General features: G+C 38.7%; 1 protein-coding gene across 6 annotated transcripts in view; it reads right to left on the reverse strand.

Annotated features, from left to right (window-relative positions):
- Nucleotides 1-402: 402 nt before the first annotated feature.
- LOC125227813 (RNA binding protein fox-1 homolog 1-like) overlaps nt 403-24,214 on the reverse strand; it is a 57,673-nt gene continuing 33,861 nt past the window's right edge. For 2 of the 6 annotated variants that reach the window (XM_048132163.1, XM_048132160.1), the window contains 12 exons: nt 18,318-18,572; nt 17,011-17,280; nt 16,835-16,888; nt 13,282-13,374; nt 12,035-12,089; nt 11,182-11,202; nt 9,438-9,564; nt 7,673-7,733; nt 7,499-7,519; nt 5,573-5,745; nt 4,852-4,915; nt 403-4,741 (listed from right to left, as the gene is read on the reverse strand). In XM_048132163.1, the coding sequence (XP_047988120.1) occupies nt 4,697-4,741; nt 4,852-4,915; nt 5,573-5,745; nt 7,499-7,519; nt 7,673-7,733; nt 9,438-9,564; nt 11,182-11,202; nt 12,035-12,089; nt 13,282-13,374; nt 16,835-16,888; nt 17,011-17,280; nt 18,318-18,572 (1,239 nt within the window). In that variant the 3' untranslated portion in view covers nt 403-4,696. Of the gene's footprint in view, nt 4,742-4,851; nt 4,916-5,572; nt 5,746-7,498; nt 7,520-7,672; nt 7,734-9,437; nt 9,565-9,607; nt 9,711-11,181; nt 11,203-12,034; nt 12,090-13,281; nt 13,375-16,834; nt 16,889-17,010; nt 17,281-18,317; nt 18,573-24,214 lie in introns of all 6 variants that reach the window. The other 4 variants (XM_048132162.1, XM_048132165.1, XM_048132161.1 and 1 more) reach the window with 4 other exon arrangements.

A 24,214-nucleotide genomic window follows, 5' to 3' on the forward strand; every position in this document is an offset into this window, starting at 1 on the left:
TACCTTTCTTAACACAGTAAATAAGGGCAGCGACCAGCGTGCGCTTTCTGTTATTACTTTGCGTAAACACTACGTACAAGTGTGACTTGCCACCTTAAAAAACAGTTACTTAAATGTAATACCTCTTGTCGGATTCGTGATGAATATATTATTCCTTTGTATTTAATAGCAGCGTCCCTTTCATTTGTAGGTACGAGGAAACATTTGTTGGACTGTACCTATATATGAAAAATTTAACAATGAATCTACTGCATACTGTATAATTATACTTATGGTCCAAAACTTGCCTAGTACAATTGCTATTGGGTTAGGGATAGACAATTAGACAAATTTTAAGTTTTTCTGAAAAAATACAGGATTTCGGCAATGAAGGGTTGGTTGGATATTAAATAAAAATCGAAATTCATACTATAATTTATTAATAACGTAAATGAGTATACAATGCCAAAGGCTTAAAATTATTCACTTCATTCAATATTTCACAATTGAAAAAAATATTTACAATAAAAGAGAAAAATCAGCTTGCAATCTATTTAAAATTGCCACACGGGAAACGAAAATCTAATTACTTTATCACAAATCTTATTAGGGAGCTCGCTGTGCACTCGGCTCGAGTAATCAAAATCACTTGTCAAATATTACTGTGCAGCAATAAAACGTGCGACGAATCTATAAATGTGCCAAACGGAAGACATTTATTATGTAACAAATCTATTGTAGGTTAGTTAATTTTAAAACATTTACGTTTAACATTAGGTATACGTACAACATACAGATACGGAAATTGAGCACGTTACTAGTATCTCAAATACTGGTCGTAGGGCCGCGGGCGCGGCGCGGCGCGGCGGCGGCTCAAGGCGGCGCACACTTCGCCGCTGCCTTTAGGCTACTACTTACGAAAAATATACTCCGCGGCGAGCTTGCTGTCGTGTGGGTGCGGCCGCAACTGATGGTTACCGCGCACACGACACGTCGCGCCTGACTCGCAAGCCACACGCCAACATAGCTCGCGCATCCTCTAACTTAATGTTCGACGATTAGTGTGCGCCGCGTCCACCTGTTCCCTCGTTTAATAATCGATTTATTGAACTCATAGACGTGCCAACTTTGAGCACCGAGTCTGGCTTGTGGCTTGGAGTCTCGGCTTCGGGCAGGTCTACGAGTTCAATCTTAAATGTACATCAGACATTTGGATACGTAGGCGTAATTACTAACCCTGCTAATAGAAATCTGAGTACGCTACTACTTAACTGATCAGCGTCGACGTGTGCAATTGACGAACAAGTGATACTTATAACTCTGGCTACGTTAACAATATTGGCCCGAAGGCAGAAATCAATCGCACAACATGCAGCGGTCGCCCGCCGATAACATTATTTACAAAGCACGTTAGAGATGCGCCCGCGCCCGGTTGCAACAAACTTACAAAATTACAAGTTGATTCTGATGGGATTGAAATAAGCCTTCTAGGGTCTACGTATATTAGTAGTTTAATAGGTCCTAGTTAGAGAACAGTATGTAGTTTTGAGACAAGTTGTCTAATGGTATCGGGAGGGGCGCGAGCGCAACCGTGTGCGTGCTCACAGTAACAGTAGTCATACTCGCCGCGTGCGATGCTGTTAGCAATCATCGACACTCGCTAACAACACTACTGATATGACCTTATTATGCACAATATAACAATTCGTTTTAGATCTAGTAACTACGGAATCGAAGCCATCGATATAATTTTGTGCACAGCATACGGAAACGAGAACAGTTTGAAATTCAACATCTCATAAAAACTGAGAAACAAATCGCGTTACAAAATACATATCATCCTTATTATAATGATCATACTTTATATTTATACATTGTTCATGATGCTTTTTTCTTTTCTTATTGTAGCACACTAACCATTTTGTCAGATATGTTATTTAAATTCAGATTTTCTCCACGTAATAACAATTTGGCTTAGATTACGAAACTTTCATATAAAACTAAGGACTTCTGTGATTTCTAATAAAATCTCAAAAAATCATCTACAAATCTGAAAAAAAAATAAAGATAACGGGGCGAGTTATGGACGCGTCCAATCGTAGTTAAATAAGATAAGATTTAAAGTAAATTGTCACGGAGCAGAATTTGTTCACGAATCACGGTAAACTGATTAAAGCGAGAGCTTAGTGCGCCCGCCCGGAACTCGCCCCGTTAGCTTCAGACACTAGATAGATCAACATGTTTGTGACATCACTACATCTACATCAAAAAAATATAAAAATCATCCTGACGAATCACATGTACTTGTTTCTGTACTTTACATAAAATTGCATTAAACAATCAGTTACATTCAAAATCTAAGACCCTCCTAAAATTACGCATACACGCATGAGTATTCAGCAGTAAAGCACAAATAATTGTTCGAAGCTGCAACATGACTACAGTAATGATATATCCTAATGATTAATATTAACGAATAATTGTAAATAGCCAGTGGCGCTAAAAGAGAGAATGTAAAATAACCGGCACTCGGAAAATATGACACAATATCGCTTAATTAATAGAATAGTAGAACCAATAAAATAATAGGTATACTTAAAACGCGGTTTAGAAGGTAGGTACACAAAACTGGATTCTTAATTATCACATGAAACCTTTACAAAAGCACCTTCAAATATAATAATTACAGGTAGATTGTGCGCGAAGGACTAGACCTCTAAGACCGAACTTGTCATGATTGTTGCCGGCTAACGACGCTTGTCGACGAGACTCGAGACAACTCACTACGGAGACGAGTGGACGCCCTATACTTAAAGTGGATAATAATTAAAGCTATCTGCGCAGTCGCTCCTGCGCTTTTCCATGGCTCTCCAAGTAGGTATCCCTTCTGCGACAACACTTCTCTATATTATCTGATATGTTACTAATTCAATATGTAGTTCAAATTGAAATGGCGAAATAATCATTATCGAGTTTGCTTAAAAATTTAACTAAAATTGTTCATGGCAGTAGCTATTCGATTAAATATTCAAATTGAGAGAAGTCACATAAAAAGGCTTAAAAATAATTAATAATCAAAAAATCAGATCTATTGTTTGTGGGGTTAAATTAATAATCTAAATGGCAAACTACATGTCAATTCATAGGAATAAATGTGTGTCTTGGCTTGAAACGCCAGTTTTACACCTGCAAGCGGGTATCGTTTGGTAAGTTCTACTCGAAGGTGTAAAACGTGGGCCTTATGAGTGATGCCGTGATTTTGCAGACTTTGTAAGTTTTTCTAACTGAAAGACTACTAAATCTATTGAGTGGTAATGAATGACACGAATGCTCCAATGCGTATGAATCGATGGGTTTTTGTGCTTTGGTATAAAGTTTGAGCGAATTTACAATCCTAATTTAAACACTCGATCTAAAATTTACGACGTCTAAAAGGGTTGGACCCGAACGCGTGTTTGATCAATAAAATTAAGATAAATCGGATAAAAATATTAAAATAGCGCTGTCAATAATTAGAAACCGTTACTGAAAATATAGTGTAAACTAATTTACAAGGAGAAATCTCAATGATATGTGAGAGCTCGATGGAGCTCCCTTCTTTTCTTATACACTACATATAAGCGTTATGCCTACGATTACGATTCAATAAAATGCTATCATTTACAAACTAGCGATCAATAGTTGAATTTAGAATAAACAGGATGGGAAAGTAAATATTTAGGGAAGCTTGCGAAGCTGTGTCAGCGAGCCCGCGCCCGGGCTCCGGACGCGGCTCGTGTGGCGGACCACTTGTACCGACCAAATCTCTACTACTTACTATACAAACTAAAGTAAAACATCAAAAACGTACGTAGTACATAGGTAACTTTTAGAAAAATATGTCGTAAAATAACAACCGAGTAGATGGCACCGCATTTATTTGCACCACGATACATTTCAAAACAGTTCTAAAATGATTAGTTTTGCGCCTGTACCTACTTATAAAATAGTTTGAGTTCCTAAAGTAAAATATACTACGTAATAGATTAAAAATCGATTTTCGGTGCGTTTAAAACAAGCATTTGTTCGATTGTTCAGTAGGAAACTAAAATGTACCTAAGTTAGGTAGCTGTAAAAGGGAGTTCCTACCTATATTAACAATTTTCAAATTATCAGGTTTCAGCCAAATGTTTATACACGTAAACTAACAAGTCGAAATGGGATTGGGTTTCAATATTTACAATTTTCCTATGATATGCAAGTGCAAAGCTCACTAAATATCGTTATTACATGAAGTATTGTTCTATTGTCAATTACATATTAAGTGTAACATCTACACTAAATAATAACGTACATTATTTATTACCATTTTAGGTAGGTTCACTCACCTGAGCGACAGAGTAAAGTAGGTTTTTTACAAGTATCAAAACCGTCGTATGCATCATGTTAGCTGCTCGCACTTGTATATGCATTACACGAAACAATAACAGCTCAACTTAATATACTATTTGTGTTAGAAAGTTTAATAATGACTTTGGTATCTTGAGTCCGCCCGAACGGCGGACGACTATGTTACCCAAGCTTGCTTGTACAGTAACCGGCTAGCACTATTACTGTTTCCTTAATATATAATAAAATTATGTTTGTACCTTTACAAAGAGAGTCCATTGTCATGTTAGGGCAAAGGAAACGAAGGTAGATCTATATTCGAGTAAAAATCGTAATTTGTTCCACTGGCTTAATACGGCGCAAACCTGTTGTAGCCGCTTCTGTACACCGCCGTCTGGAAAACAACCACCAAAACACCATTAGCATATTACGTCAAGTATCAATTCTAAGAAACACTTTTAATCCTATATTTTAGTTAGAATTTTAAAAACAGCTTATACTGACCCCATAACCCGTGACAGGGCCGATGCTGTGGCCTAGATAGGGGTCTGCGTATTCTCTGCCGTACCTGAAAAATAAAATACAAATATGAGATAAAACCTTTATAGTAAGTAGATAATATAAGTAGTTAATTTATAGCCTCAAATAGTTATTAAGTAAAGTTTTTGTTTCTATTATTCACTGCGGTCAGCGCTTCTGAATCCTTGGCACGTCCATTCGGGTCGATGCCACAGTATAGTTAAAAAGTACTTAACTAGGTATCGTGATAGGAATATTCAAATTTATGTAACAGGTAATTCGTTAAAAAAAACAATGCGTGTGGGCAATTAGTACTACAGGTATTTTTTTTTTGGAAATGACAAAAGTTGTTATTTTCGAATGGCCATTTTATCGTTGTCCGAGTACCCACAACACAAGCCTTCTTGAGCTTACCGTAGGACTCAGTCAATTTGTGTAAGAATGTCCTATAATATTTATTTTTTATTTTTATACTGTGGCAGTGCGACGGCTACCACTAAATAAAATTTTGATAACGCTTCGATATAGTGGCCGATAGTTTGATGCTACCGACCCTAAGGCCGAAAGTATACAATCATATACATATATGATCATAGATCTGTATGCCTCCCTTTTTCTCCAACGTGAAGAAAAAGGACGGCATGTTGCCTATGATAATATTTGTATGATAGTGGAGTTTCGGCTTAAGTAATCGAGTGTGACTCACGTGGCTGCGAGGGGCGTGAGCGCGGTGGGCTGCGGCGCGGCGCTGACGGCGGCGGCGGCGGCGCGCGCGGCGGCGCCGTAGTTGGCGGCGGCGGCGGCCGCGGCGGCGTGCTGCGCCGACGTCAGCGGCGACTTCAGCAGCGGCGCGGCGGCCGCGGCGGCTGCTGCTGCCGCCTACATATGCGAACGACATCGTTACAATATTCCAAATCAAATGTGACGCGAGTACCGATACGATACCATGTTATCGGCAACGGTCCGAGTCACGTGTTGTGGACGATCCTTTATACTCGATTTATAGAGAATATGAACATGGTCGCATTTTAAAGACTTGTCGATCAGATTTAATTACGAGATCCGATAACATCACATGAAATTGATTATCAATAAATGCAAGTACATCAGTGTCCTTTTCTCATACACTGCGATTGCTACGCGCCGAGGAGCGGAGCGGGGTTCGGAACATTACACTATTCATTTATATATCAGTTGTAATCGACGTCTCCAAAAAAAGTTTATTAACTGCACGACTTGGACCGTTGGAAATAATAAAAATGAACATTGAAATAATACCAATCTTCATTGCTTCTACTACCAAACGCAAACTAACACAAACACAATTATTCACATTCGTATTTATGGCAGTTGGCGAATATCTTCCAACTCTGTAAACGTACACGCCGCTTATTATGGCAAGTGAAGTGTTTAGTTTAACCTGAAGCTCCATCGTGTAAGAAAACTTGTATTTAATTAAATATAGTTAATGAATAAAACGTAGTTTATCAATGACTAAGTAACTAAAACAAATCTTGAGGCATTTACCACCATCATTAACAGTGAGCCCACAATAAGGCAATATAAATAGATTAGAAACCATAAATATGGATTTTATTTCACGTTGAATGACTTCTTAAGATCGCGGTTTGACTTTTGTATATTTCGAATCAAGAGGATACGTTACCATGTCTACTGCTCGAAGATCACTCACCAGTCACTGTCTCTCGTTGTGAAACTTAAAAACCCTATAGCTTACATGAGCCATAAAGGAAAAGCCAGAACGATGCATATAATAAAGCACGTAAAACCATTTGTAACACAATACGTGGTAAATTACGAATGTGAGTGAGTTTTACACAATTGTCTAGACATGCAGCGTTCGTTTTATAGTCTAATGATGTAGTATTTTCTGCAGCAAAGAACCGAAGTTCGCTTATTCCCATCAGTGTATACCTAATATACCTATGCAGTCTGCGGTGGAAGTTATAGCTTACAACTGCTGGGAATAAGTCGAGCTGTTACACGACAGTCGCTAGTTCCCTTCACAAGTAAAGTACCTATGTTATAGGAAACTTGCGACAGCGGTGAGCTAGAAGTTACGTAGAGTTAAAACGAAAGGCAGGTAAGTGTTGTTGCAGAAAATGTAGTAAAGTAATGAAAAAAATGGTCATGCACTATAGAAAAGGGAATAATTAAATAAAGACAAAAACTATTCAAATTTTACGATCACATTCTTTTACAAGTGCTACGTGGTGATGGTTAGTATACTTCGACAGTAGCAATTACGACTTTGTGGGCTCAATGTTCTACTCGGAGCATGATAAAAATTAGCCTCTGTTCGAGTCAATCCACAGCTGCAGCAAATGCGCAAACTTAAATCACCCACCACAATACCAAAGGAACAAGGATAACTCAACAGCAGCCATCGTCTCGGTTACCACAAACACAATGTGCACCCTCAATATTTTACGGTGGATTACCAACCAATAAGGACCATACGAATAAAAAGGAGCAAACAAAATCCCAGCACTCACTCCACAATGATTTACATCTGACTTATACTAGCGCGGTGGTAACATGAATCAGGAAGCGATAGAGATACAGATATTGTCGCATATCGATCAAATTGAGCTAGAGGCGTGATCTTTACCTCGGCTGCCGGCTTCGCGGCCTGTAACAACACATGTATAGGTTCACACAACCTGCCACTCGGACCGTCTGACGAGGACGCGCCAGGGAGGCCCTCCACACACAACAGATATATATGATGAAATAATGTTCATGTTCATGTATGTCAAAACAATATGCATGCAACTTTTGTTACCTGAAGTCTGTAGTTGGAGTCAGCCGTCGCGGCTGCAGCTAAGAACGGGTCGTAATAAACACTGAAAATTGAAATTAAGCATGATTAACATATTATCAAAAGGTTTCAGTGCGCCCGAGGACGATAATTGTCGAGCCATTTAGGTGTCACAGTAATTTTGTTATTTTCACAGCTATGCTATGAAGGGTCCAGGGTACGTAGCCGAATGGCACAAACGCTCACGAAACGAAACGCTCGTAGATATCTATCTCTATCGCTCTTGCGTATAGGCACGACGGAGCCAGACTACCTTCCGCGGCGTTTCGTTTTCGTTTCGCGTCGCATAAATGCCATTCGGCTACGGCATCAGTATGTAAAAAGAGCTAGAAGTGGCTCAACAATTAAAGTCCGTGATCATACTTTGTAAGAAATATAACGAAGTAAATGCTAAATACGATGTAGTTCATAATATTTAATTCGCTTAGGTCTTCAGTTCAGAGTGATCATCAGTGTAACTGCAAACCTAGGTAAATATAATATATGCTACTGTGTAATACAATTTCAATTAATCTACATATGAAACAGCTTGAGTTGGCATATCAAAACAAAATTATGATTGAAATACAAGTACTCATTGCAAAATGTAATAGAATTTACCGCAAAGGCTTCTACTATAACTATTAACTACAACAACTATAAGAGAAGATCCATTTAATCTACTTTGGAAGAGTGAGTGAAAAAAGTTGTGAAGAGTTGCAATCTACCGTTCATGACAGTGCGCTAAGCAAACGTTCCAGTTAGTCGTTAGTTACACTTTCATCGAACGTAAAACATGAACTAGTGTGTGAGAGGTTATGTAACAATTATTGTAAACAGTCATACCAATGGAAGGAATGATAGAACGGGCGGGAAGCAGGTATGGGACGGTTGGCTTTCAATCAGTAGTGGCGGTTGGGACGGATTGGTCGGGGTATATTCGATGTCCTGTTATTTTACAGATAATTAAATCAAGTAACCAAGAAATCTCTTTTTGTACCTGGGGCCCGTTTTTCGAAAGGTACAAGCCTTGTATTACAAGTGTGTTTCCATGACAACCCATACGATTTGACAGTTCGCGCGCTTGTAATACAAGGCTTGTACCTTTCGAGAAACAGGCCCCTGGTATTATTATATGTAATATAAGATAATCTAAATTGCGATAAAAAGTTGACCAATTTAAGTTGTTCAGGTATCATGCTGCCAATTTTATCACTTATCCACGTGGATAAGTCATCTGTTGCTAAAGCGTGACGGATGCTTTATCCACGTGGATAAGTGATAAAATTGGCAGCATGATACGCCGGCAGGTAACACTTGAGTAAATTGGAAGTACTCAGCTTTTTTTAGAATGCATTTTTAAAGTCACGTGAACGGTTAAACGTTGATTAATTAACGTTATGTTACCTGTTTTCCGATGTTTCGAGTAACCGAGCAAGTTAATCGAAACGTCAGAAAAAAGGTAAAATACTTGGTGTTAATTTTCGCCTTTAACCCGTAAGTGACAAAAAAAATTATACAATTTATCAGTGAACTAATATGACTAAAATTAAAACTATGTACTACTACCAAAACTAATACTATAAAATATATAAAAATCTCAATTTACTACCTATTAAATGGCAGTACATGTAGTCATTTATAATAATCATTAGGGTGTAGTTATGTGAAAACCCTAAAGTTAAAAAGGACGAGGAAGGCATCGGACAAGTGAGCGTGAGGATGGCGGTGCGGTGCGGTGCGTACTCACTGTGCATAGGCAGCGTGCAAGGGCGACGCGTAGGCGGCGCGGGGCAGCACGGCGTGCTGCAGGGAGGGGTCGAGGGGGCCGCGGGGCTCGCGGCGCAGCATGGCGGCGGCGGTGGCGCGCTGCACGGCTACATGCAACACACACAGACTACGGTGCGGGACATGCGTTACCTGCGTCGCTGCGCGGCGCGCGGCGCCAGCACCAGCGGCGGCGCGGGCGCGGCCGCCGGCGCCGCGCCCAGCCACGGCCACGACACGCCGGACACCCGCAGCCCTGCGCACGAGACCGCGCCCACGTTATGCTTCCCCACACCACAATACGCACGAGCGCTTCTCCTAATCGCTAAACTACTCTCGAGCGATGAATTTCCGGACAAGTGTCGGATAATTGTATCCGATCGTAGTAAAGAAAATGTATTTAGTCTAATGACTGTAAAATTTCTTAAGTATTACCTACTGTTCATGATTTCTTTTGCTTACCTATTAGCTTACATATTTTTGTAAGTATGTCAACAATCTTTATATTTAGTAATGAACTCCAGGTCTTTTTTATCCTAATTACTTAGTACCTACATTGTAGTACACCAACTCATTTGTTTATGTGACTATTTGTGTTCTAAATAAATAAATAAAAAAGTGTCGAGTTACCATACCCGTACTCTATTATGGGGAAATGTAAATTTAAAAATAAATATTTGAGCCCATATAATAGGTACATCCCGCTGCCGCCGGGCACAGGCCTCCTCCAGACATGAGGGGTTAAAGGTAATAATATAAATGTCACCTTGCTTTATTTGCTTGATGGTTCAGTACAAAATCTGCCTTTTTTCCGATCAAAGGAAAAAAAACTTGCAAATGTATGCCATTATTTATACCGTCTAATATTTTCAAGAAAACAGGTTTTTGTCATTTATTTCGGCAATACTGACAGGAGAGCACATAAAGTGAATTTGTAGTTATTAACCCCATTCCCTATTGTTTTTATATACTTAGCAGTAAAACACGCAAATACAGCTCACGTTTGTGATGTGGTGGCCGCGTTATACCTACATTCTTTTTCGCGGTGGATTTCCTCCGGTACCGACGCCGTTATCCTCGATTAACCGGTAGTTTGTTTAATGTCATTCGAGTGCAGTTTCAGGAAGCCAGTACGACATTATCCGACCATTAATCACATATTAAAAACAAAATCTATAAATAATTACTAAAGTATGCTATACTAGGATGCAGGTCTAATTACAAGCCTAGTATATTAAAAACCCTTTCTCGGCTCGGGTGCCGTCCGGGTAAGGTTGAAATGTAATTCATTATTCACATAAAGGATGTCCGGGCCATGCCACATTACAGCTCGCCAGAGGTGAGGCGCGGTGCGCGCGGCTCGCACGATGCGGATATCACACAAGTATGCACTTGCAGCCGGTGACTTTCTGCTCTAAAGAAGCATGGCCGTGAAAGGAACTTTACAAATGATTTCAATTCAAATCGTGACATACAAGATTCCATCGAGCATTAGAACTAATCAACCACATAATCAACCACAATATTGTTATAATAAAATGTAGACCCACCACATTAAGTAAAGAAATCATGCTTGAGTTCTAACATTATGAAAATAATTTCATTCACGCACTACATGAAATGTATAAAAGGTGTAAGTTCTCGAATGATTGTTATAATAAAATGTAGACGCGTAAGCATTTTTATCATCGAGGAAGAGATGTGTACAGCATGTGACAAGATCTTACCTTCGGGCCACTGGACGCACACTGCAACAAAAAAAGCTTGTTATTATATTTGCTAAACGGTATCGCCTGTTTGATTTAGCTAGTTCTAACATTATGAAAATAATTTCATTCACACTACATGAAATGTATAAAAGGTGTAAGTTCCAGTAAATGTTAACATAATAAACGAATACATTAATAGGTACCTACAGTATACTGTTTCATTGAGATGATTATCGTTAATCTAACAAGCTGTCTAATTGGCGGTGTAAGCTGCTCGCAGACGAGCGTTAATTGGTCGCGGACAAGTGACACAGCCGCCGGAGACACCCTTCAAGAACCATGTAATTGTGTGCAGTAACAGTAATATATCATCGTGCGAAGATAGCGCGATCGAAAGCGTTATTTAGGTTAGGAATGCAGTTGTGCAACGTGTGTATTAATAAACAAAGAGTAAAAGTCCGTAATAGAGTGCACGGATTGCGCTAGTCGGTGCATTGCGCAGCATTGAGCGGGCCAGGCCCAGACCGTCTCCGGCTGACAGTGGACTCGATCTCTAAATAGCATTCACCTAATTGCATTCAGACAACGGCACTAGCCAACATAAATATACTAAGATACATCGACAACACTGATCTATACAAGTCCAGTTCTCTCACCCAAAGTGGGAACTGATCCATTTCTACCTGGAATGACTGGATGGATCAAAACAGATAAACTCAGGATGGATTATGTATTTATCGTTCTGATTAGGACTAGGTGTTTTAGTTAATCTAGTTATTTTGTGAATAACCGCTTGCTGCACACAAGGCGAATGCACAGAAAAGGATAGTTACAATAATAATATTACAAGGTTTAACAAATGATTGCTTACCGTTTGGTACTGTGGGAGGTTTCTTTGTCTGAACTCTTGCCGTCGCATTATTAACCTGGTTTGGAAATTGAATACTAGGTCAGAATACGTTTTTTTAATCTAAAAATGCATTAATTGTAAATTGGCTGATTTTATAAATAAATTTAAATAAAAGCTAATTTATTATGAATTATTATATTATGAACTCATAAAATGCATATAACAAAATTGAATTATTTTTTCGCATCACAGAAGAATACATACATACATACATACAATCACGCCTGTATCCGATGAAGTGGTAGGCAGAGCACATGAAACTACTCAAGTTTCAGTGCCATTCTTGGCAAATAAGGGGTTGAAAGAAAACGAAACTGTGACATTGCAGTGACAGGTTGCCAGCCTCTCGCCTACGCCACAATTTACACACACAGAAGAATAGAAATACAAATTCAAGATATTTGTATGGTGGTGCTCGAAACCACTATGGGTTGTAAAATACATATTAATTAGGAAGATTTCTGTCTATTAACACATTGAATTGGGATTCGAACCCAACAAATAAAAATACCATAAATTATGGGTACACTAAGTACTGCGATTCGGATTATGGATTTATTTTTAGTACTCTGTAAAATCAGCCAATGTTGTGTCAAATGTCTCAATAAATAAAATTGTATTTACATCCCGTTCGACTGATTAGGTACTACTATAACGAACTTAGTATATTGTTAATGTGTCTGTAAAATGTACTATTATAATATGGCGATAACAGTCGAGACATTTGACACCGCAGTGTGAGATAAAGGAAAACGGGAGGTGTTAGTGAGTTTCGTAGAGGGTTCAGTTAGAGGGAGATTCGTGAACAACAATATTGAATGCCATTCAGTCGCCGAAATCTTTGTTAGTGCTTCGAATTACTTTTAGAATGTATAGATAGAATCGAACTAAAATTTGAACTTGCAGTCTTACCTCTGTAGCATTGGGACGAACGGTTCGTTCTACAGACAGTTCTCTGTGAGAGTCTCTCATTCGATCGGCATATTAAATGACCGTCTAGAGAGTAAAGGGATAAAATAAATAAGGTTTGTTTGTGGATTAGAGTGGGCATACTTAGTGCTAAGGCGGGCCGCCGGGCCCGGGCTGCACGCTAGCATGACAGTAACTACAGAGCAGACGGCGGTGGCGGTGGCGGCGTGGCGGGCGTGGCCAGGGAGCGGGTAAGTTACAGTGCTACGGTACGGATGTATTCATTGAGTCATGCACACCTCTATCTTTCTGCCCTCAACCACGGTGCCGTGAAGACGCTCTCGTGCTCGCTCCGCATCACCACTATTTGCGAATGTTACAAAACCGAATCCCTGCATGCAAGACAGACAAAACATGCATTAAAAACAGCGTCGCTCAAAAAACAACGTGCAACAAAAATTAACATTTATGCATTGCATATTCTTTATTTAAATATTCTAGTGAAAAAATCGAGAGGATATTAATTGATTTTATTACGTTGATACTTTGAGCGTATTCTAGCTGAATGGGTACACAGAAGCGTTTGGATTAAAGTAAATTAATATGTCGCTCGACCTAGTAGTCTGTACTATTGGAAGGAGTGTTTGTATCACAGTTTTCGAGTAATATTCACAGTTCACACATTTATATACCTCGGAGCTAGCCGTATGTAAAGAGGTTCTACTTTATGACACAACGATCAACTTTGTGTGGGATGTTAGCTGCGATTTGTTCTATTAATTTCGACCGGTACGCTTGGCCGTAACAGCGTACAACTACCTAGCGATTTGGTATTCTGAATAGTCGAGGTTGATGACTGATGGGTGTTACATTCTTATCAATTACATGTCTATTCGCTACACTAACGAAGACACTAAGACATCATTAATGTGCATGTTTGTACAGTGCCAAAACTAATACATTAATGAACGTCATAAGCAATCAATCCTTAAGTTTTGGTTTCATATATAAGTCGTGGTTTAAATTCATCCAACTTTTCATTATCACTGTAAAACAAACTAATAGCAAAAACGGCATTCATATTTTAACCTATAAAGTAATACAATAGGTAATCATTAAAAATCTGTACCAAACAGTCGTGCTTAGACAAGTTAGCTACTGTCCATAAACGGTGATAATTCATAGATACAAAAAGCAGCTAGCACAGCACACGGTACAGTGGAAGAGACGAGTTGTGAAAGTGACAAACAAGTTGCTGATTGTACGAAACGCTTACACTTATAAAAGCAATGACAGCTCTATTATTACCATTCTGAGTGCAAATATTTATAACAATAAAAATATTTTGGGCAGAGAGAAAGAGAAAACTTTTTGTGAGAGATGGCGCGAGCCATTCCGCGCGGCACGGCGCGGCGCGGCGCGTGCGCCCTGTGGTACAACACGCGCTAGGCAAGCTCATTGTGATCACAGACAATACTCGATCGTACAGACCAAGAAGACACAAATGACATTCGAGATAAAGCCAAACTAAGTGATGCACCCTAGATAAGTAGTACTAGGAAACACGGAATACTAACGTTATCGATTGACTAAGACAATAATCAGGACCAGCGAAATATACATGCCCAATACTAATGAATACATCATGTTCCCTGGTTAGGAAGCGTGTAATGGAACTGCTCATATTATTTAAAAGAGGACAAAAATATTAAGATCACTATCAGTATAAAAGACAGGATTAAATTCAGAATGAGTCCATCATCCAAACTACACGCGTTGCGTCAAGTTGACCTAAGTAAGCCATTCAGGACTATGTGCTATGATTCGAAAACTAGGTTCACAGTCAGTATGTACAACGAGAGAAATGCGAGTGCAGTTGGGACGATTACATAATATTAGTGATGAATAATAGAGCTGTCCTGAAAATATGACTCAGAAAATCAGCTGTTAAGTGACGATGCATCATTCTCTAATACTGCATATCCCAATGTGAGGCTTTGAAGAAAAAATAAATTTGGAGCTATTATTTGTAAGAAGTAAATACTTTCTTTATGAGCGAGCATGGACTACTTTAGGGGCGGTCACCAAACTGACACAAGGAAAGCAGTAAACACGAAAAAGCGGTCAATCCAATCAATTATTATAAAAAAATCATTTAGATATCTTGTGTTTTACTTTTATAGGGAACTGACATTTACAGTGAGTTGTTTTTTGAGTATCAATGAATAAGAATAAACATTTTCTATCAACATAAATATGCTAATGACATATTTTTAAACAAAGTTAAACCAGTGACAATAAAAGTTAGTATTAGCAGATTCAATCTCGATGTTTAGAGACACGATAGAAAATATGTCAGTAGCATACATTGTTCATAGTATTTTCAGACAGTTATCAAGGTCATAGATATTGTAATAATATTAATTCAATGAAAATTTACAATGCAATTAGAATACTGCACCAAACATTAAAACCAAGAATATGCTATGAAATAGATAGTCTTAAACACAATGTATTAATATTGATCTAAGCCCATTTGCCTTTAGACTTGTGTTAACCCAAAAGATAATTGCATATAATCGAATATTATCAAAGGCATGATAAATGATTTGTTAAATAGGGGAAACCTTTAGACGTTATAGTTACATACTTTTGTTTGGGCAGCAATTACTTGAAAACAAATAGTAACTTATGCAACTTCAAAGCTGTAGTCTATATTTTTAATTACGCTTATATATCGAATCCAATGGACACATCAATTGGAAAGCTTTGAAGGTACATAGATTTAAGTTAGTTTCGAGTTTTTTTTTCTCTACAAATATTTTATTACAATTATACTTACAATTAAATTATTTAAACAAGATAGGTATAGGCGCGAGTTTTAAATAATAAACATTAATATTTGTTGAAGAAAAAAAAACAAGAAACCAATAAAATAAATTGTCAATCTCAGGAACTTTGAACACTAGAACAACATTAAGCGGCTGAATACCAATAGTTATTTGTTATACAAGAGTGCAAAGTTGTATTTTAACGCAGAGTGTGGAATTGAAAAACGAGCAAGCGAAAGGATCCTATAGTTGAACCACGAGCGAAGCGAGTGGTTCGAGAATAGAATCCTGAACTTGCGAGTTTTTCAATACACGAGAAGTAAAATACATTTGCACTTGTGTGTAACACAAAACTTTTCCCTTCACTATAGCGAAGAAAGTAGTTCCACAGGTGGTAAAACTTCCAGTAGTTCCACAGGTGGTAAAACATCTTCATCACTAGATTAACCACTTTTATCAATTTTAAAGCAGAAAATTTGCCTCTATTCAAGGTCAAATTAATTTATCCACTAGTGGATAAAATGCGTTTTTACCCGCTGGTTTTTACGTGTTTCCGAGCTAGTGAGGGGAAAAATATTATATCCATAATCAGCGAAGCATTTTTACTCATAACGCCGTGTAATGTTACTCAGCATATTCATAGCTCCCCAGTGACTGCATTTAAAGAGGGAATTATTGGAATGCTAGGATACAAGAGAGATAACAGTAAATGCGGCCTGTATACAATATATTATAATCATAACGTATGCTGATACGTTGTAGCAATTAATGACATAGGATAAGATATAAATTTGTTATTCCACAAACGCGCTTCATTCCAATATTTCACTCGGATTGTAAACTGAAACTAATGCGTGCACGGAGAACACAAATTTATGTATCGTGGTTCGTCTTCTGCGAATACGCATTATTTCAAATAGAGTTCCCAAATAGAAGTAGCCACACTGAAATCGTTATCACGATGATATGATTTCAGAGGGCCACTTCAAGTTTTTTTGCTATTTATAAAATGAATTCTCACCTTTGAACCTCTTTCGTTGAAGATAATTTCTACATCAAGTATTGTGCCATATTGCTGAAATGTAAAACGTCGTAAATTAAAATCTGGATATTTCTTATCTACAAATAAACACAAATATTTTGATCATGCCGTGCTCTCGCTAGTGTATCGAAGGGCGATAGGTGTGCGATACATACCCCGAACATATTTCTGAGATCGGGGTCTCTAAATCTGAAGGGGATGTTGGAGACGTGTAACCGCTTGGGCTGGGAGGCTTGCGAGACGGGGACGAGCTTGTCGGGGGAGGCGGCGGTGGCGCCGGCGGCGACGGCCGCGCTGGCCGCCGCGGCCGCCGCGTGCGCCGCCGCCGCCTGCTGCGCCACGGCCACGGCCGCGGCCGCTTGCTGCGCCACCACTGCCGCGACACTCACGGGTGTGCTCTCTTCTGCTGAATCACCGTCACTTTGCTGCAAATTGTTAAACTATGGTTAATACGTATTATAGATCAATATTAAATGTTGACATTTGTTTTGAAACTTAATAATTGGTTTAATTACTTAATACCATTCATATTTTAAACATTCTGCGTTCTGCGCAATCAAACTTAATTAAAAGTGTAAGTTAATACGAGACATTCTAGAACCGAGTCTAACTGAATATGTAATAGGACCGCAGACATTATAACCTCAGAATCGGAAAAGAAAATCGAGCAAAAAAAGGTTCGATAACATCACAAATGAATACACCTATACAACTATAAAAAATAAAACATAATAGCGTTTGATAAAGTTCAGCGTGCGTAGCCGAATGCACAAACGCTCGTAAATATCTATCTCTATCGCTCTTGCGTATTAGCGCGTCAGAGCCAGACTACCTTTCGCGGCGTTTCGTTTTCGTTTCGCGTCGTAGAAATGCCATTCGGCTACGGGGTCAGAAATAATGAATGCAAGTAAAACCAGGGGCGGCTCACTCCGCGATTTTATCGCCGCGCTACAAGTACATCCTGGCGGCCGCGGGTTCGCGGCCTACTCAGGGGTGGCGCGCGTTCTCACGGAATGCACGTTCGCACTTTCTATTGTTACTTTACGTCGCGAGATTTTTTAAGGTTCATATGCGGTGTCCGGGTGTCGAATGGCTAATAATACTTAGTTAAATAGACATCATGAATAAAATAAATACCATAGGACATTCTTACACAGATCTACTACTAATTAAGTCCCGCGAAAAAGTTCAGTAAGGCTTGTAATGTTGGAACTTGAACAAAAATATATAAATACAGTATATATACCTAGAAAGTACCCAAGACTTGAATATAACAGTATAACATTTTATGTGAATATTAATTCGTTTTAATCCATAGGTAACCCTATCGCCGGACGCCGCGCACGTGCGGCTCGTTTCTTTGTAAGAATTTTGTAGGTATTTAAAAAGGCGGCATTTCTTAAACATCAAAGCAGTGGGCCTTCTGTACTTGTACTATTATATATTCTGTGGTAAAACTTACTGAGCTGCTATTTTGGTTGTCTATGGAGTTGGGCGGGTGAGGTTGAGGCGGCGGTTGCGGTGAGAAGTTGGCCGGCGGGAGCGGCGCCGGCGGCGGCGGGCCCTCGCTCTTGACGAGCGGCGGCTGCGGCGGGTTGGCGGCGTTGGCGTCGGGCTTCACCGCCAGCGCGTCGCCGTTGGCGGCGAACTGTGCCGCCGCGGCCGCAGCCGCCGCCGCCGCAGGGAACGGGTTCGCCATACCCGTCCCCACCATGTGCTGAAATACATACGAGTTACAACATTACTTTACTGAAATTTTCTTTGCCTCGTAAGAGAGAAGTGATAGGATGTTTGCATAACATATTTATCTAACTGTACTCCAAATTTAATTTTGCTGAATGAGACGGAGGGTGGTGATTTGGGTATGCATTGTGAGAAGAAAATAGTGAAGAAATGCGACACAATTAACTCTGATGACGAACGTAATGCTCATTGAACTAGCCTCAAGTGATAAAAAAATAAGTATAGGGTTCATAAAAAATAATAAGACACGATGGACTTAAATTATGTCGAGTCTTAGAGAGTGCAATAAAAAATCAACATAAAACTGAAGAATTTAGATCAAGTACGATAGTTTTCATAGGTTCGACGTAGTTATATCAAAGGATTTATAGTCACTTCATCTCAGGGACGCGGTCAACACATAATTCTGTCGCAATAAATATGAGCGTCCGTTAATAGTTGACGTCTCTGGGCTGCGAATCGAAATATTGATACGGCAAGCCGGTGCCAACGCTGTCGAACCGACGCGGGCCGTCCGTCAGCCATCACTCATGCGGGAACCATGCGAGCCCCGTGTGACACACCATTTGCAAACCCTTTTTGAGGTAAGCACTTTTTACCGAACGTTAATTTAGGAGAATAACAAACGGCTTTCCCAACAGTACCTTAAAATTATTTAAGGATTGAATCGATAGCACAACAACGCTTTTACTACGTTGCCGAATTGCTTTTATTTTACGTCCGAAACGCCTGCCGGCGCAAAATTAAATTGCGAGTGAAGTCTCACGCGGACAGGACACCCTCCGCTTTGTTAGGTACCTACCTACCTACCTACTGCTGACCTAAAGCAATATTGGAACGTGAGTACCGCCACCCTTTCCGTGAAACAGATATCTACCTGCTTGATGAACTAGAATAACAATGAAGATTGAACTGATATTCGTGTTCGACTCTGGTCCAATAATTTTCAAGTTCGAGGATTTTACAAAATATGATTTAAGTACATAACAACAGTGTGATTAGGAGTAATTAGTAAAACCTAAAAATTATAAACGCAATAATATAATGCCAATGGCTTGCGTCGTACATAAGCGCTGTAGCGGATACGACAAAATTAGGAAGTGGTTATTGAGCACAATTGTGTAGTCTACTCACTAACCGCACGCTTGACTGGCAGAGCCCATGCTCCTACGTAGGAAACGTTTGGGCATGGGTAGCTAATTGTAATAACCGTCTGATGGACTACATATTGTTGTTTTTTATATTCTTTGTTCATTTTGTCAGAGGTGAGGGAGAAGAGGGAGAAGGCGAAATTAGATAGGTACTTGAAATTCCACGCGAGATTACGTGTACATGTCCCTATCCCTAGTGCAGCTATTACAATGAAATTGATTAATGAAACTAGTAGAATGTACATATGTACATCAAAAAATAATAAAGTTTCTCATAAAATAAGCATATTAAAATTAGCAGTTGTTCTATATATAATGATCGTAAACCACATCGGACCATATCTGATCGTACCTACGTTAAAATAAAACCCAGGTAGGTACTTGTAAAAAAATAGAGCAACTTTAGTATATTACATTAGTTGGGTTAAGTCAAGATAGAAATAGAATCTTGAGTCGCCGTAAGCTCGAGAATTGCGAAGGGCTAGTAGAGTTTAGTGCCCCTTAACGCTGGTGTAGTCTCGACAAGACCACGAGATTATGTTATTGTTCCCATCTCGGATGAGCTCCGCAGGATGCCTGCCCTAGATTAATCCTTAATCTACTCATATTGAACATCTTACGATTACAAGTACTTTCAACTATTTAACAGTGTTCCACAAATTCGTGTCAGTGTCACGTAGTTTCTCCATTTATTTATTTACTTTATTATATTTACATTCTATTGTACAAATGGCGAACTTTATGCCAGAAGACATTTTTGTGTACTAAATTAAGTATTAATTAGGCTGACGAGAGGGAAAAACTTCTCTTTTTACTTGTCAGGATTAGGTATTCGGCAAATCAGCATAATAACCACTCATAAGTATCCCTATTATATTTTCAATTGCGTTTTATTTACTGCTTTGTTTGATAATTTGATGGTTAATTATAGTCAGTATTACAATTTCCTAAAATCTATTTACCCTGTATTATCAAGTAGAGATACCTTAAAATAATCACTTTTTAGGAATGTTTTAGGAATGGCCACGATTAGCCCACTGAGATTAGTTCATCCAAATTCTTCAGCCATTATACCTATAAAAAAAAAGTTGTGGCCAATAAATTTCTGTGAGTCTAACATGTATGGCAAATGTTTTAGTGCAGTAAATTATATGAGTATATCCGTACTAATATTATAAATGGGAAAGTGTGTGTGTCTGTTTGTTTGTCTGTCTTTCACGGCAAAACGGAGCGACGAATTGACGTGATTTCTAGTGTGCCGCTCGTTTTAAGTGAAGATAGTTGAAGGGATAAGCTAGTATTTATGTTCTGTTATATTCTATTCATATAAATAAGGCTATTTAAAAAGATTCCAAATTCTTTGCCATTGAATGAAGGTGCAAAAAAGATTGTGCTCTATTCGTGGGAAATGTAAAAGGAGGGTGGGGACAGCTTTTAAAGATATTATTAATCGCATCCCAACGAAGTGGGTCTCCTTGCCCGACGCTTTTACTGCTATTCTTCATGGACTCCCCCTTTACAAACGGGATATTCCATTCCTGTATTCCCACGCTTTTATATACTCTGTCTGTACACAATATTTGTATTGTTGACAGGTATTTTACATAGCTTCGGGTTTAATGCGTAGAATCTTTTATGTTGTTACACTCCGTTATTGTTGATAAATCCTGTTATAAAACTGTTTCATGAGCGAAAATGTAATAAACGCGATCAAATAATGAAATGGTGTAAAGGAGATAATACGCCGTAAGAAGTATAACGACGCTCAGGACATAACTTTCATGAGACTATAAAGACAAGTACCTATAGGGTGGTATAATACTTTATTTATCAGGCGAGAGGCAGTAGTATCACGTGTGAAGATATTATATTTAGAAGAGTCGCCCAAGGCACGGGAGGTGGCGTGGCGTCAGCACTACCGCGCAAGAGCTCTCTACTTTTGTTAGTTCTAATTGTCCATCCGCTGGACGGGGGCGACTTGACTGTTTAAAATCACGTTTTCGTTTGCATACCTACCATAGCGCTCCCTAAGATCTTGCGCTATTTATAATATCATAACCAGACAATAGCAGTGACTCATACTCCGTGCTCCATGAAGCTCTGTGTACGTGTTGAGATTACAGAAAAATATCAGGATTAAAAAGGCATACCTATTGATTGGCTTGTTGGCCTGTTTGAGACCTAAGGCTATTGTTAACATACATACGCATCATTAATTTAATATACAAATACCAGATTCAAAAATAACAAGCTGAAATATGGCCTTCATTACAATTTTAGGTTTCAAAAATAATCAAAACAATAAAGCGAATACCGGTTAAAGATGGTGTATTTTTACACCATCTTTAACCGGCTGACGCCGACTGGGCCAACTATAAAGACAAATGATCATTAACATTTTATGTAGCATGAACATAATACCAGTGGCAAACACTTTGTGAAAAGCTGCCATACGCATTACATGTGGCGTACCACCATCCTCCAGTCATATCCGGCGAGCGCTGTCGCGTAAACAAACGGACTTTTTATAGACCGGCGAGTCTGCGATTCGTCTTGCATCCAAATATTCCAAACGTCTTACTGCTCAAGAGGAATCTGTTCTGTCGAAAGCTCAACTGAAGCAGATATCCGTAAATTCCGAAACTTTACGCCGCTGCACTGTGCAACATATCCTTAACTAACGACGACGTTCAGCAACACATGGAAGCGTTGATTTATTTATAGCGTGCATGAATTTAGCTTCGCACAAGACCTTTGTGTAACCCTGGTGTGCACTTAACAAAGTACCTACCCTAGTGATGCGTATAAAGGATTATATCCTACGCATTTCGGCAGATATGTATGATAGGATTAATATTTTACTACGCCATTAGAACCCTTTACGATGCCATGTGTGTTTCTTGGGCTTTGAGGTTTCCGTCTATTGCTATTCGGATTCGATAAAACTATTTGCCATTTGCTAGGTATGAGTATCTTTGTTGAATTCCAAATCCAACCTCAATGACGGCAAACCATTTGTTCTGGAATGGCGATTAGCTAATTCACATTCCGGAAACGTATTTATAAGAGGTATCCGACGTGTACAACCTACGAAATAGGTGTACAATCTAATTTAACGAAATTCAATACCTCCACTTAACCTGATCACTTTCGTGAAGACATTGGGTAATTGGGTACGGTACAGTGCGGATAGATTCAGAAAGATAAGTGAGAAAAGGAAAGGGTTTATAGTTCAGAAAGTTTTACTCCCACTTAGTCTAAAAGGATTTTTATTCGTATCGTTTTCTAGGCAAAAGCTATTCTAACGCCCGTAAAATGTAGCTTCAGTAACATTTAGAAAACAAATGATCTCAATATACGTAGTAGATAATAATATATCTACCTCTTTTGATTTATTAGTTAATTAGTTAACATTACATATTTTTATTGCAATGATACTACTTATATATGTATACCAACCTATAAAATATTTACTGAAGTTAGTATAATTTAACCTAACATCTTGTGTTTTAATCTCTTACAATATTAGGTAAGTATATTAAGGGTAAACTAATAAAACAGTAAGCAGGATTGTTATAAGATTAAGCTGTGTCTTAGACAGTCCCGTGGAAGCCGTTTATTACCCGAGTACAGTACAGACACGGTACGTTTCACAATTAGGTAATTATATCAGGAACAATTGGGAGTAATTGAAGGCAACACGACTCTCTGGTTTTAGTGGTGTGCGTCAGCGTCATCGTATTCGTTTCGAGCCTAATGTAGCCCTGAATCCATGTAGATGTTGACTGATGTTGAATATTTAAATAATAATTATCAAAACGGCAAATAAATCAGCAATCTCCCACAACAATGGTAAAAGTCCTTACGATAAAAGTATTAGATTCCGCACATACAACGAATAGTATAAGTATATTGTATTCAAACCGCATTACACTTTGACATACTTACTCGTAATAGCTACGTACATGTTTAATTTAATTCAGTTTGCAGCCATTTGAGCCAGATCAATAGTCAGTTGTATTAGGAATTTATGACTATTAAACAACACAAACAAGATAAAATATTTGCTATACAAATAAATAAAGAAATTGAATATGTATTTGAATCAGTTCCCTCCAAGCTTACTCCTTAAGCACGTAATCTACGCACGCGGAAAGATTTTCCAACTTTCGATAACTTTTAAGACAACACTTTTTAATTAGGGATTGATATTAAATAAAGCCCAGGTTCGGGAACGTCGTCTCGAAAACACTGATGCTTAATGAGAAAAGTTGAAAAGCGAAGCCAATACCAGTCGTTGAAACGCGTTTTCATAACATGAAATTTCTAAGTACTATATATACCCTCATACAAAATAAGTATTGTTATTTAACATAACTTGTGCTATTTATACATAAAAATACATAACTAATATCACTATATATGTGAGTAATGGAGATAGGGGCTAGTTGGGGTCACCGTCGAG

Source organism: Leguminivora glycinivorella, chromosome 7 (assembly GCF_023078275.1).
Source record: "Leguminivora glycinivorella isolate SPB_JAAS2020 chromosome 7, LegGlyc_1.1, whole genome shotgun sequence".
NCBI classification, from domain to species: domain Eukaryota; kingdom Metazoa; phylum Arthropoda; class Insecta; order Lepidoptera; family Tortricidae; genus Leguminivora; species Leguminivora glycinivorella.